The sequence below is a fragment of the Lagenorhynchus albirostris genome, chromosome 18, assembly GCF_949774975.1.
Source record: "Lagenorhynchus albirostris chromosome 18, mLagAlb1.1, whole genome shotgun sequence".
Taxonomy (NCBI): Eukaryota; Metazoa; Chordata; class Mammalia; order Artiodactyla; family Delphinidae; genus Lagenorhynchus; species Lagenorhynchus albirostris.
The window spans coordinates 4,296,539-4,310,749 of NC_083112.1; the positions used below are offsets into that span (position 1 = coordinate 4,296,539).

The 14,211-nt window shown below is 50.5% G+C and overlaps 1 protein-coding gene across 9 annotated transcripts in view; it reads left to right on the plus strand.

Annotated features, from left to right (window-relative positions):
* CDK8 (cyclin dependent kinase 8) overlaps nucleotides 1-9,209 on the plus strand; it is a 120,595-nt gene extending 111,386 nt beyond the window's left edge. For all 9 annotated transcript variants that reach the window (XM_060128804.1, XM_060128805.1, XM_060128806.1 and 6 more), the window contains 2 exons: nucleotides 7,791-7,885; nucleotides 8,677-9,209. In XM_060128804.1, the coding sequence (XP_059984787.1) occupies nucleotides 7,791-7,885; nucleotides 8,677-8,740 (159 nt within the window). In that variant the 3' untranslated portion in view covers nucleotides 8,741-9,209. The remainder of the gene's footprint in view (nucleotides 1-7,790; nucleotides 7,886-8,676) is intronic.
* Nucleotides 9,210-14,211: the final 5,002 nt, after the last annotated feature.

Consider the following 14,211-nt stretch of genomic DNA (forward strand, 5'->3'; position numbering starts at 1 on the left):
CCACGACCAATGTCAGGGAACTTACCCTCTCTGTTTTCTTCTAGGAGTTTTATGATTTCAGGTCTTAAATTTAAGTCTTTAATCCATTTTGAGTTGATTTTTGTGCATGGTATAAGATTGGGGTCCAGTTTCATTCTTATGCTTGTGGCTGTCCAGTTTTCCTGACACCATTTATTGAGGAGACTGTCCTTTCCCCATTTGTTCTATATTCTTGGCTCCCATGTGGTAAATAAGTTGACCGTATATGCACAGGTTTATTTCTGGGTTCTCTATTCTGTTCCATTGATCCATATGTCTTTTTTTCATGCCTGTACCATATCGTTGTGATTGCTATAGCTTTGTAATATATTTTGAAATCAGGATGTGTGATATCTTTAGCTTTGCTCTTCTATCTCAAGATTGCTTTGGCAATTGGGTCTTCCACAGTTCCATACAAATGTTAGGATTATTTTTTCTGTTTCTGTGAAAAATGCCTTTGGTATTTTGATAGGGATTGCATTGAATCTGTAGATTACTTAGGTAGTATGGACATTTTAACAATATTAATTCTTTCCCAAAAATGATCAAAGTGTCTTTCCATTTATTTGTGTCTCACTATCCTTCATCAAATCATATAGTTTTCAGTGTACAGATCTTTCACTTCCTTGGTTAACTTTATCCCTAGGTATTTTATTCTTATTGATGCATTGTTAAGGGATCATCTCCTTAATTTCTCAACCTAGTAATTTTTTTAATTGGATGCTGGATATTTTGAATTTTGCTTTGTTGGTTGCTAGACCTCGTTATATTTGTTTAGTGTTGAATTTTGTTTTGGCACACTGTTAAATTAACTGGATCCTTTTGATACTTGTTTCTAAGCTTATATATCAAGTCTAGAACTGCCTTTAAGTCTAGGGCTAATTAGTCCCCACTACTAAAGAAATGTCCTTCTGAGAATTCTGCCAGAAGCCCCAGCTACCACTCTGACTAGTAGGACACAGACTATTCTCAGCCCTGTGTGAACTCCAGGAAGTGGTTCTCAGCCTCTGGTAGAGGCCTCTCATGCATCACTTTGACTTGAGGGGACCCTTTTGCAGATCTCCAAAGCTCGCTCTCTGTGCAGCTCTCGCTCTCCAAGACATTGCCCTTAAATTCCAGCCACCTTAGCTTCCGTGCAGTGCAACTTCCATCTGCTCAAAACACCAAGCACACTGGACTTTATTCAGATTCTTCTTTCCTGTACTGGGAACTGCTTTCAAGCAGTAAGCTCATGCCACAGTAAGACTCACTTTGTTTCTTGGGGAAACAGTACTTGTGCTGTCCATTGTCTGATGTCTGAAAACCAGTTTTGAAATATATTTTGTCCAATTTTTGAATTGTTTAAGGGGGGAGGGTAAACCTGGTCCCATTACTCCATCTTGGCTGGAAGCAGGGGTCACATCCGAAACAGTTTGTTAGGTGGGTCAAACATTAGGCAGATTCACAAGTTTTATTAGCATCATGATATAAGTGAGTTTGAGCTTGATGAGACGGTCCGTACATTTTCCTAAAATCTGTGTACTCTGTGTCATACGTGACCAAACATAAGGCAGTCTGGTATATAATGGGATCCTCTAGTTTCCCAATGAGAAGATTAAAAAAGGAAAAGCTTAGATGGATAGATAGATGATATACAGATGGATGATAGCGATTTAGACATTGATATAGATATCCTTTAAGAGATGGAGATGGAATGCTTAAATATCTGCTTTCAGTTATAAGTATGTAAAATTACACATTAGATAAACTAACATGATTTTAGAATATTGCTTTTTCCTGCTCTCACTTAACATGAAATAGTTTTATTCAATCACTTATATGCGTCTTTGGCTTTAGTAATTTTGTCCTTGCTATTATCTCTTTTTGAGTTTCCTAAAACATCATTTTATATCATCAGAGTTGTATGAAGCACGGCCTTTTTGACTTTCAATATATGTTGCTCTCCCTGGAAATTTTACGCAGGCCACAAGGAAATGGCTTGCCTTTCTGTGCTTGTCTTTTTTCTGTTTGTTTTCACTTAGTGATCACCACATGTAAAACACTTACTTTGTGGCTTTTGTAAGTGATTTTTATAAGCATTGTTAACAATATAAACAATTGTAATCGAGTGTCACAGCCCCAAGAATAATTACTAAATACTAAACCTGTTCAATTTTTTTGTCTCTGTTTTTCAAAATCCATTCCATCAAATGACCTCTATAATCATCCAAAACTAGTGTCTTAAGGTCATTTTAGACTCAGCTTGCAAGATAAAATATAGGGTGTCCACTTAAACTTGAATTTCAGGTAACCAATAAATACATTTTGGTGTAAAAATGCCCCACATATTGTTTGGAACATACTTATACTAAAAAAAAAAAATGTTGTGTATCTGAAATTCAGATTTAACTGGGCATACAGAATGCCCAACTACAGATTTTTCTTTGTCAAATCCGACAATCCTATTTTAGACCAATGCCTACCTCAATTAATCTTTCTAAGATACTGCTTATCAGATGATTCCTTCTATTTTGAGTGATAATATTGAGAGACGACCTCACTTTATATTTAGACATGAGCAGTAGTGTCCTCCATCATTGTCTTCCTGAGTATGTAATACCATAAGCACTCTTAAATATATTTCCAGGCATTTTCCCTTGCTGGAAGGTGGAAGTTAATTCAGAGGATAAAATATTAGAAAACTCAGTTCACCAATTTTCTGAATATGCCACCAGAACCCGTATTACTAATTCAAGCACGATGTCTGGACTGGGTGAGCGTGCTCACTTTTCTTTTCATATTTTCAGCTTTATTTTCCCTGAGCCTTTCGGCACACGGACAGTTTTCAAAGGCAAATGTCATCTTTCTCACCACCATCCTGACTGCACAGAGTGTAGGTAGGTATTTCCTAAGCCACACATGCTTGCGAGGCAATTTAAATAGCAAGTCGGTAGGATCTAGGAGGAAATCTAGGATTAAAGAATCTCTTTAATCCAATGGACTGTTTTTTCTTTGTTTGTTTTACGAAAACATAAGTCTTGAGGACTGAGTTTCTTCATAAAACTAAACATGTTTTCTTCATTTATTCTTGGGCATGGTCACAATAATGCTTTCATTTTCCCCTGCTATATTATTTAGAAAGAGTAATTGAGTTTACCCCAGTACTGCGGAATCCTGGTGGGGTGTCAGATCTTTAATAACTTAACTCGTTCTGTCACTTTATTGAATTAGGAGGAAAAAATAATGTTTGCCACTTTGAATCCCATTTTAGAATCTATGAAAAACTGCTAAGTTCATCTGTGCTTCCTGAATACCCTCGGTTAATATCAAATTGTACCCAGCTTGAATCATTTCCTATGATTCAGAAAATCATTTTTGTTCCATCCCCAAGGATACAAATTGGAAGTAAAGTGATAAAACTTGGAAGTAACACAATAAAACATCCCTGGGAAGCATGAGAATCTTAGATTAACCACTTGGAGGGTTTAAGCTCTTGCCCAGATGTGCTGGAAATATCCTTTCCACACAGTGAAAATATTCACTGCCTTCTTTAATGCAGTGATTTTCTCTGGCTTGCTTGCTTTCTTCTTCTCCTCCTCCTCCTCCTTTTTACTTAGAAAAGCAGCTGCTGATCTTGCTGGCAGATGACACTGCTAGTTCTGAGGAAAATTCGAGAGCTCCCCACCTTGGAGGCTGATGCAAGGTGGTAGGGGGAGCTGAGTGCTTGGGCCAGAAACTTCTTCATGCCCTGGCTTAAAAGGCATTTCTTCCAACACATTCCTATCCCTAAAGAGCATCCCTGCTTTCCTTTCCAGCACAGTTCTTCCCCTACCAGCCAGACAACTGACATTAACCAGAGCCCTACCAGCCCTGTCACCCGCTCCCACACCGGTGACTCATTTTATGCGATCGATTTCACATTCTTAAAGAAAGAATTTTTTAAACTATAATTTAACAAATGGCACTTCCTCGGTGCTCTGGTGTTTCCATTCTTAAGGGCAAGTGCGCCCGGGGCCAGTGCGTTCACAGCATCCTCTCTCATCCTGTAACTATCAAGCCAACTTGAAAAGATGCCCGGCGGTCTTTGCTTTACAACTTGATTTCTTTCACAGTAGTTTATACTGAATGATGACCTGTGGTCCAGAGTGAGACTGAAAATGGGCCGTCTGCTCCTTGCCCAAGGGAATGGCAAGTTCTGGAGGAAGAAATGTGGAACTGTGTTCCGACCTGTGCTGGTCTCTTGGGGAAGCACTGGGGCAAATCAGTCTGCTGCTCTGGGGCTCGGGTTTTCCTGCATGAAACAGGGAGCGTGGAGAGTAACAGGTCCAAACAGGAGGACTCCAGGGCCGCTCGTGAATCCCAAGCTGTCTGCGTGGACCGCCCACCCTCTGCGAGCTTCACAGGAGCAGTACCCAGCCTGATGTGCTTCCCCGAGGACTCTAGCACCCAGGGGTGGCACCCGGCACGGCGGCAGGCAGAGAGGGGGCATTTGATGGTTAAATGTCAGTTTAACTAGTTCATCTACAAAGATGATGTTTACAGCTACAGTTTCTAGTCGACGTTTCCCCCCCCACACCCCACTGAGCAGAACTCAGGATGGGGGGCATCGGGCAGCAGGGAGAAGGGAGCAGTAGATGCAAGGTCAAATGTCTTCTCTTCTATGGTTATTTAAAATAGATTTTCATTGCTTTTTCTCTTCCTGGGGGAAGTTGCTTAAATATCAAAAATTTTGATTTTCGTTATCTACTAAAAGCATGGAACATTTCCAAGCACAGTTAAGTACTTGCCTAACATCGTCCAGAATAAATAACCAGGGACATAATTCCCCTGCTCCTGTTACCTCGCGTGGCTCTGCACCACACAGGTTCTCTGGGCTTGAGCAGGGTGTGGTTGCTTTTGTCTCCAATCCTAGAAAATGTTGTGTTCCTTTGTGTTGGGATAAAAAAAAAAAAAGGGTATTCTGGTCCCTTTGAGTCAAGAAAATTCTTTCTTGCTTTTTAAAAACAAAAATTTATCTTATTTTTTTTAATTAAAGTATAATGGATTTACAATGTTGTGTTAGTTTCGGGTATACAGCAAAGTAATTCAGTTATGCATATGTATATATATATTCTTTGTCAAGTTCTTTCCCATTTTAAGTTATTACAGATATTGAGCATAGTTCCCTGTGCTCTGCAGTAGGCTCTTGTTGTTTATCTATTTTATAATATAGTAGTGTGTGTGTGTTAATCCCAAACTCCTAATTTATCCCTCCCCTGCACTCCTTTCCTCTTTGGTAACCATAAGATTGTGTTCTATGTCTGTGAGTTAGTTTCAGTTTTGTAAATACGTTTGTTTTATCATTTTTTTAGAGTCCACAAATAAGTGATATCATATGATATTGGTCTTTCTCAGTCTGACCTACTTTGCTTAGTAGGATAATCTCTAGCTCCATCCATGTTGCTGCAAATGGCATATTTCAACTATGTTTTTTAGGCTGAACAATATTCCACTGTGTGTGTGTGTGTGTGTGTGTGTGTGTGTGTGTGTGTACACACACACACACACACATATACTACATCTTCTTTACCCATTCCTCTGTCAATGGACATTTAGGTTGCTTCCACCTCTTGGCTATTGTAAATAGTGCTGCTGTGAACATTGGGGTGCATGTATGTTTTCAAATTAGAGTGTTCATCTTTTCCGGGTGTATGCCCAGGAGTGGGATTGCTGGATCATATGGTGATTCTGTTTTTGGTTTTTTAAGGAAACTGCATACTGTTCTCCATAGTGGCTGCATTTACATTTGGCTCCATTTACATTCCCAGCAACAGTGTAGGAGGGTTTTGCTTTTCTAATTTCACGATACCAGTACAGGCGGACCTTGTTTTATTGCACTTTGCTTTAATGTGTTTCGCAGATACTACGTTTTTTACAAACTGAAGGTCTGTGGCGACCTCGTGTTGGTCAGGTCTGTCAGAGCCGTTTTTCCAACAGCATTTGCTCCTGTCTTCCTGTCTCTGGGTCACATTTTGGCAATTCTCACAATATTTCAAACTTTTTCGTTACTGTTACGTCTGATTATGGTGGTCTGTGATCAGGAATCTTTGATGTTAACACTGTGACTCACTGAAGGCTCAGACGATGGTAAGCATCTTTCAGCAGTAAATTATTTTTAATTAAGGCATGTCCATTTCTTTAGACATAATGCTATTTGACTGCACACTTCATAGACCGCAGTATGGTGTACACATTAACTCACATGCACTGAGAAACCCCACATTCATGTGATTTGCTCTCTTGTGATCTTCCCTTTCTTGGTGGTTTGGAGCAGAACCCGTGCTCTCTCTGAGGTCTGGCTGTATTTGGTTTGTCTATGCCGAACATAAAGGAGCCCAAAAGCCTGAAAGCAGCCCTGGAGGCCAGTGTCGCCTTCCCCACTGCTTCCCTGCTTCTCTGTCCACTGTTCACCAGGTGCCGTCAGGTCCCCACTCCTGCTCCTGTCTTGGGGGTGAGGGTATCAAGGGTAGGGCACCTACTTCCTCCCCTGTGTTCTCCCTGGCTCTTGTCTCCGTAAGCCAGCACGATGCCCCACGCTCTGTGAGCATTGAATACGTTCCGTAAAGACACAGTGGGCGCTGACATTTGTAAGTGCCTTGTTCATGTCAGCCACCATCTCATTTAATGCTCACAGCCATCCTAGGCCACAGGCCCTATTATTATGCCCATTTTCCAGATGAGGAAGCTGGTGCTTAGGAGGTCCACATTTTACCCAGGATGCACAGCTCCGGCAGAGCCAGGATTCCACTGAGGCCCAGCTGCCTCTGGAGCTGGCATCTTTACCTCCACAGTGAATCAGTGATGTCATATTGTTCCATTAAGTCAGTGGAGAGGGGGGCAGCAGTCTTGGGACAAAGCTGACCCCGAGGATGGCAGAGCAGAGACCACAAGAAGCCGGGGGGCTGGAAGGCTGTCCCCTCGCTGGACTTGCAAATTCCATAACAAATAGCCTTACTCTTTTTGTGTGTGTGTGTGTGTGGTACGCGGGCCTCTCACCGTTGTGGCCTCTCCCGTTGCGGAGCACAGGCTCCGGACGCGCAGGCTCAGCGGCCATGGCTCACGGGCCCAGCCGCTCCGCGGCATGTGGGATCCTCCCGGACCGGGGCACGAACCCGCGTCCCCTGCATCGGCAGGTGGACTCTCAACCACTGCGCCACCAGGGAAGCCCTAGCCTTACTCTTGAAGCCATGTTAAGTTGGTGTTTGGCTCTTTGTAATAGAAAGTACTCTTACTGACATACACTGGGCAAGCTGGCTCTGCGGTCCTTCATTACTGCTGCGTCTTCCACTTACTAATTATTTACAGAGGTGCTTCTTTTCCGCAGGAACATATTCATTAATGAAATGTTAGCAAATATTTATCATATACCAATTGGAAATCAAACTACACCAATAGATGATTCAAAATATGTTCACATGCTTTTGTTCTCGTGAATATATTTTTTTTTCCTGTTTTAACTTCTGTGTTTATTTCATGCCCCTAAGAGTTTATGAAATGTCCGGCTCTACATGGAGAAAGAGGTAACATTCATTTCTTGGTGGCGCACCACAAGCGTGCTGTCTGGGCAGAAAGCCCTTTCACACTCACTTGCAGGCTGATTGATTTCTTTGCGAGCTGCACAGTCGCAGCCTTGTGGGAAGAGTCCACCACGTTCAGACAGCAGTGACAGGTTTAGAAATGGTCTGTCTTTGTCCAAGCCGAAGTCTCTTCTGGATCCTTGATTATGTCTAAATGGTGCTCTTATCCTTACACAGAACCCACCTTCTCAGTCCACCAGGAAGCACTTGATTTGTTTCCCAGCCCCGAGGATGGGAGAAAGCAGCAGTCTAAAGGGTAATCACACAGCCAGGTGAGCTGTGGCTTGGGAGAAAATGGGTTTGAATGCTGAAAGAGTTTGGTATTATGCTAACCTATTTACTAAGGAGTCTGCTCAGCCCTGCCTGGGAAATTGGATGGGCAGGCAGGGAAGGATTCCGGACACTTCCAAATGGGGATGCTCTGGGTAGCTCTAATTGTCCTGGCTGGAGAGAGGGCGGTGAGCAGGCAGTCATGAGCCGGCAGTGCCCATGGTGCGTGTGACCTGGAGAAGACAGACCTACAGATGTGGGTGAATGAAGGTCTTCACAGCAAGCCCAGCTCTTGTGGGGGGAGCACCTTGGGCTCCAGCACCCACAGAGGACTGATTTCCCTAGTGCTGTGGCTCAGGTTTGCTTAAGTGACAAGGACAGCCAGCGAACAGGATGAGGACAGGCACCCTGATGGAGTCTTGACCAGGCGAGATGACCCTGGCCCATGGTCCTGACATGCCTGCACCCCTCTGTGGGTTTAGGAGGGCCCTGTCCCAGCAGAGTCGGCAAGGTGAAGACTGAAGACAGACAGCGGCTGTGATGTTAGAGTCTCCTCGGGCTGCCCTTAAAACTTCATTCATTCCTTGGGGCCAGCCGGACATCGTGTTAGATTCCAAGGATGAAGGAGAATAAGTGTGTGTGTTGGGTGGGTGAGGGGAAGGTGGTCTGTGTTGCGAGTCGAATAATATTTTGCATGTGCTAAACTAGCTTCTTATTCACAGAAATGTTGTCCTAATCCGTTCCTAAAATGAGAAATTTTATAACACAAAGCCATTCCATTTGTAAACACCAGGGGCTTGAGAAACAGGCCCACGGAGGGGCTGGGAAGCCTTAGAGCAGCTGGATTCAGCTTCTGAAATCATCCTCCAGATGTGCGCCAGACGCCGCCCAGCCCCTGGAGAGTGCCTGCCGCGTGGCCCCCAAGCCCCCTCCCGGAGGTTTCCAAGTGAATCTCTACCACTTGCTGTGACATGGCCTGCAATGTCCAGCTGAGGCCAGAGTCAGCCCACACCTCTGCGGATGAAAGAGCGTCGGGACTTTCTGGAGGAAGTAGACATGGCTTGTGACAATCTTTTGGAAAGAGAGGGTCCCCAAGCCGGGACCAGGACAACCGCAGCCCCGCTGGAAAGGCCAGGCGTCTGGTCTCCGAGCCTCGCTCACCAGGTGTGTGCCCGGGAGCCTGCAGGACCGCTGGGCCCCCTGGTCCCTGAGGAGCCTCCAGTGCAGACCCTTCAACACTATTTCCCAATGAAGCTACACACGCAGACCCAGAGCAAACTGACAGGAGTGGAAGCTGCTCATCCCACAACCTTAAAATTGCATCCCGTCCCCCCCCTCACACCCACCCCGTCCCCCCCTCACACCCACCCCGTCCCCCCCTCACACCCACCCCGTCCCCCCCTCACACCCACCCCGTCCCCCCCTCACACCCACCCCGTCCCCCCCTCACACCCACCCCGTCCCCCCCTCACACCCACCCCGTCCCCCTCCTCACACCCACCCCGTCCCCCCCTCACACCCACCCCGTCCCCCCCTCACACCCACCCCGTCCCCCCCTCACACCCACCCCGTCCCCCCCTCACACCCACCCCGTCCCCCCCTCACACCCACCCCGTCCCCCCCTCACACCCACCCCGTCCCCCTCCTCACACCCACCCCGTCCCCCCCTCACACCCACCCCGTCCCCCCCTCACACCCACCCCGTCCCCCCCTCACACCCACCCCGTCCCCCCCTCACACCCACCCCGTCCCCCCCTCACACCCACCCCGTCCCCCCCCTCACACCCACCCCGTCCCCCCCTCACACCCACCCCGTCCCCCCCTCACACCCACCCCGTCCCCCCTGACACCCACCCCGTCCCCCCTCACACCCACCCCGTCCCCCCCTCACACCCACCCCGTCCCCCCCCTCACACCCACCCCGTCCCCCCCCTCACACCCACCCCGTCCCCCCCTCACACCCACCCCGTCCCCCCCTCACACCCACCCCGTCCCCCCTCACACCCACCCCGTCCCCCCTCACACCCACCCCGTCCCCCCCCTCACACCCACCCCGTCCCCCCTCACACCCACCCCGTCCCCCCCTCACACCCACCCCGTCCCCCCCCCACACCCACCCCGTCCCCCCCCCACACCCACCCCGTCCCCCCCCCACACCCACCCCGTCCCCCTCCTCACACCCACCCCGTCCCCCCCTCACACCCACCCCGTCCCCCTCCTCACACCCACCCCGTCCCCCTCCTCACACCCACCCCGTCCCCCCCTCACACCCACCCCGTCCCCCTCCTCACACCCACCCCGTCCCCCTCCTCACACCCACCCCGTCCCCCCCTCACACCCACCCCGTCCCCCCCTCACACCCACCCCGTCCCCCTCCTCACACCCACCCCGTCCCACCCCTCACACCCACCCCGTCCCCCGCTCACACCCACCCCGTCCCCCTCCTCACACCCACCCCGTCCAACCCCTCACACCCACCCCGTCCCCCCCCTCACACCCACCCCGTCCCCCTCCTCACACCCACCCCGTCCCCCCCTCACACCCACCCCGTCCCCCCCTCACACCCACCCCGTCCCCCCCCTCACACCCACCCCGTCCCCCCCTCACACCCACCCCGTCCCCCTCCTCACACCCACCCCGTCCCCCTCCTCACACCCACCCCGTCCCACCCCTCACACCCACCCCGTCCCACCCCTCACACCCACCCCGTCCCACCCCTCACACCCACCCCGTCCCACCCCTCACACCCATCCCGTCCCCACCCCTCACACCCACCGGGCCCTAGGGGTTAATCTGCTTTTTTTAGCGCAGTAATTATTTTGTGACAGGCACAATTATATGCATTGTATCTGTGCAGGCGTGACAAATCTGTTGATTTGTTAAACTGTGAACTGTTAAAATACGCCAATATTTTTGTAACTGCTTTGGCATTTTTCATTTTAAAAAATATATCAGGTGATTTAATAAAAAGTAAAAAAGGAATCGGGCCTGGCCTTTTTGAACCTCAAAGAGGTCCTGCCTGGCCTGGGTGGCAAGGTTCACCCAGGTGGAGAGAGGCCTTGCTCAGAGTGTGGTCCCTGGGCCAGTAGGTCTGCCTCGCCTAGAACTTGTTCAGAACACGGACTGCGCCTTTGCATAAGATCACCCAGTGATTCCTAACAGCCGCAGGGAGCACAGAAGATGTGTCCAGCGCTCTGTCCCCCAGCACTGGGCCCCTCGCTGTTTGGGGTGAAGGGGTGAGCCCCCTCCAAGGCAGCACAGAGCCCCCCAGGGAAGGTGAAGGTCATGGAGACCTGGGCTCCCAGATCCAGCCACTCCTCCCTCATTCACAAAAAATTATACTGTTACACTTACTGACTTTTATTTGTCAATAACAGCTCTATGGCAATTTGCTTTCTTTCTTGTTTTATAAGTCAAATTCCTGGAGACAGAAAGTAGCATGGTGGTTCCCAGGGCCTGGAGAGCAGCGGAGATGGGGCCTTCATGCTTAATGGGGACAGAGTTGCAGTTTTGCAAGATGGAAAGAGTTCTGGAGATGGAGCGGGTGATGGTTACACAACAAGGAAATATCCTTAATGCCACTGAACTGTACACCTAAACATGGTTAAGATGGTAACTTTGATGTTACGTATATTTTACCGCATTAAAAAGAAGCGTTAAGGAGGTATAGTCAGTGGGACGCAGTGGCTGGTTCCTGGACAGGAAAGAGGAAGAAGCAGCTGTCCTGCCCGGCTCCTCCGGCTGTCCTGACTCACGGTTACACCCTCCACTTTCTCTTCCCAAAGCTGAACACTCTCACGGTCACCAACAAAGCACCTACAGAGGCTGCACCCGGGACCAACGAGGGCCCGAGACCTGATGGAGAGGACAGTGCGGGGCGCGGCTCAGCGGAGCCCGCCGCCGCGGGAAGGATTCTACCGCCGCGCGCGCGTTTAATGGGGGAGGCTGCCGCCGCGGGAAGAATTCTGCCGCCGCCGCGGGAAGGATTCTACCGCCGCGCGCGCGGAGAATGGGGGATGCCGCCGCCGCGGGAAGGATGCCGCCGCCGCGCGCGCGGAGGACGGAGGATGCAGCGGCGGCGGGGCGGCTGGGTTCCCGGCGGCCGAGGCCCGGGCAGAGGCGTGAGGGCTGTGGTTTGGCGCCACCACTTCCAGGCCAGGGCCCCGCGTCCTGTGTCTCCCCTTTGTGCTCGCGGGCTTCAACAGCCGCCCTGAAGTGGGAGCTGGAGGAAAGGGGGCCCCTGGGCTCCCCAGGGCGGCGTGGGGTCGGGGGAGCGGCTACTGAGGCCTGAGGGGCGGGGCTGGGGAGGGATGGAGAAGGGGGCGGGGAGGAGGGGCCCTGGGGGTGGCCGGGAATGGGGGGGTGGGGGTAGTGAAGGGCCCCTGAGGAGCAGGGAGAGCCCCGGAGAGGCGTGGGCCAGAGGACCAAGGTGGGAGTCCGTCGCTTAGAGGCCGGGACGGCTATTGGACCTTGGCCTCCAGGAGGGTCAGATACAGACGCTGCCCTACAGGGCTTCTGAGGGGAGTAGAGGAAGGAGCGTGTGGCCCTAGCTGAGGCTCTGCGCTTGGAATCCGGGCCGGGAGAGGAGGAGGCAGCGCAGAATCAGGCAAAGATGCAGAGGGTTTTGCCAGCTGCTCGGAATCTAGATGGCCTTCCCTTGGGCTAATGCGGTTGTCAAGAGAACTCTTTCCTGTAACCCTTGGGGTCCCAGGGCAAGATCCAGGTCCACAAATCAAAGAACAGGTCACAGAGCTCCTACGCTGTCACAGGCCCTTGGCCCGCGCTCACCTCTGCGTCCCCAGCCGTCTCCCAGCCAGTGTTCCCCGGGCCGTGTGGTTACCACTGAACAGTTATCTGACTGCTTTGCGGAGGAAACGAGAGCACGCCACCCTCCTGGTGCCGCCCACTCTCCAGCAGCCTTTGTTGGGTCCGGTGGAGACTGGCTGTTCCCTGAGTCCAGCGGCCGTACCTCCTGAGCTCCCACACCCTGTCCTGTGTCACACGTGGCACCCTTGCCCAGCATGCCGACCCCTCGGCCCTTGGTCTTTGCCTTAAAACTCCTGGTGGAGCTTGAAGACACTTCTAGCACTTCTGTTCCTGACCCTGGTCACCCCACCCTCCCCGCCTGTTAGCTCAGCACCAAGTCACTGCGTTATAATGGATTGTAAACCCACCTCTCTCCCCGCAGACTGTGGGCAATCCTTGGGGTCAGACCTACTTCGGTCGAGCCTGGTGTGGGGAGGTGGCGTTTCTTGCTTCTGTGATATGCAAACCCCAGGGCCCTTAGCCAGGCGGTTTCAAGGGCAGGCACCGAGGGACACTGTGATGGCCCGAGCCTCACAGCTCAGCTCAGCAGGCAGGGCTGCCCCAAGCACTGTATAAAGTAGCCGCCAGCGCCCCCTTTTGCAGATGAGGACCTGAGAGGTGCCACTGAGCAGCTGCAGTGCAGGGATTTGAAGACGGGTCACCCACAGGTGCTGGCTGGGAATCCAGCACTGTGCCTGGGCAGGGGTTGGTGGTCCCAGAACCCGCAGGGTTGGGGGCGCCCGGATGCCCACTGTCTGGACAGTGCCCGCCCACCCTGCAGGACAGATGCCTGGGTGCTGGGGCAGGTCCTGCTCTTTCCGTGGTTGCCCAAAGCTCTGGTCGTGGCATCAGCTTTTCCGTGGCCTTAAAATGATTGCTATGTTCAGTTTGTATTTCAGCTCATGGAAATGAGGAAGAAAATCCTGGTTGCATCAGGCTATAAATCTAGTGTTGTTCACTCCTAATTGCACATGGGGGCAGAGATGTTTCCACAAGTAAAATTCACAGGTGATCACCAAACCCAGGGGTTACCGAATACTCCAGTGTCAGACCCTCCAGAGTTCACAAACACTAAGCAAAACAAAACGGGCCCACAGGGAGCGAAGGAAGAGTAGGGAAGGGTGTGAATCAAATTCCTAGTCTCCACCCCAGAGATCTGGCTTCCAGGCTGTGCTCAGGAGTCTGTATTTTAAATTCCCTGGTGATTTGGATACACCAAGGCTTGGAAGCCAGTGGCTTGAATGGCCCAGAAATCGGCCCCGCACCCCAGTAGGCCTCACCTCCCCATAAAAATGTGAGCGGATGGCCCAGGCTACACAGAGCAGCAGAAGGAGTGCATGGGGAGTCCAGCCCCGGGGTGGGGTGGGGTGAGGCGGGGGGCACAGCGCTGACGCAGCCGGTAGCCTCCGAGGACTTTGGTTTTCCTATCTGAGAGAGAAGAAAATTAGACGAATTTTCCTGTTAGGAATTTATCTGATTCTATGAGACTTGAATTTCTTATTATTCACTGAGGGTGAGGATA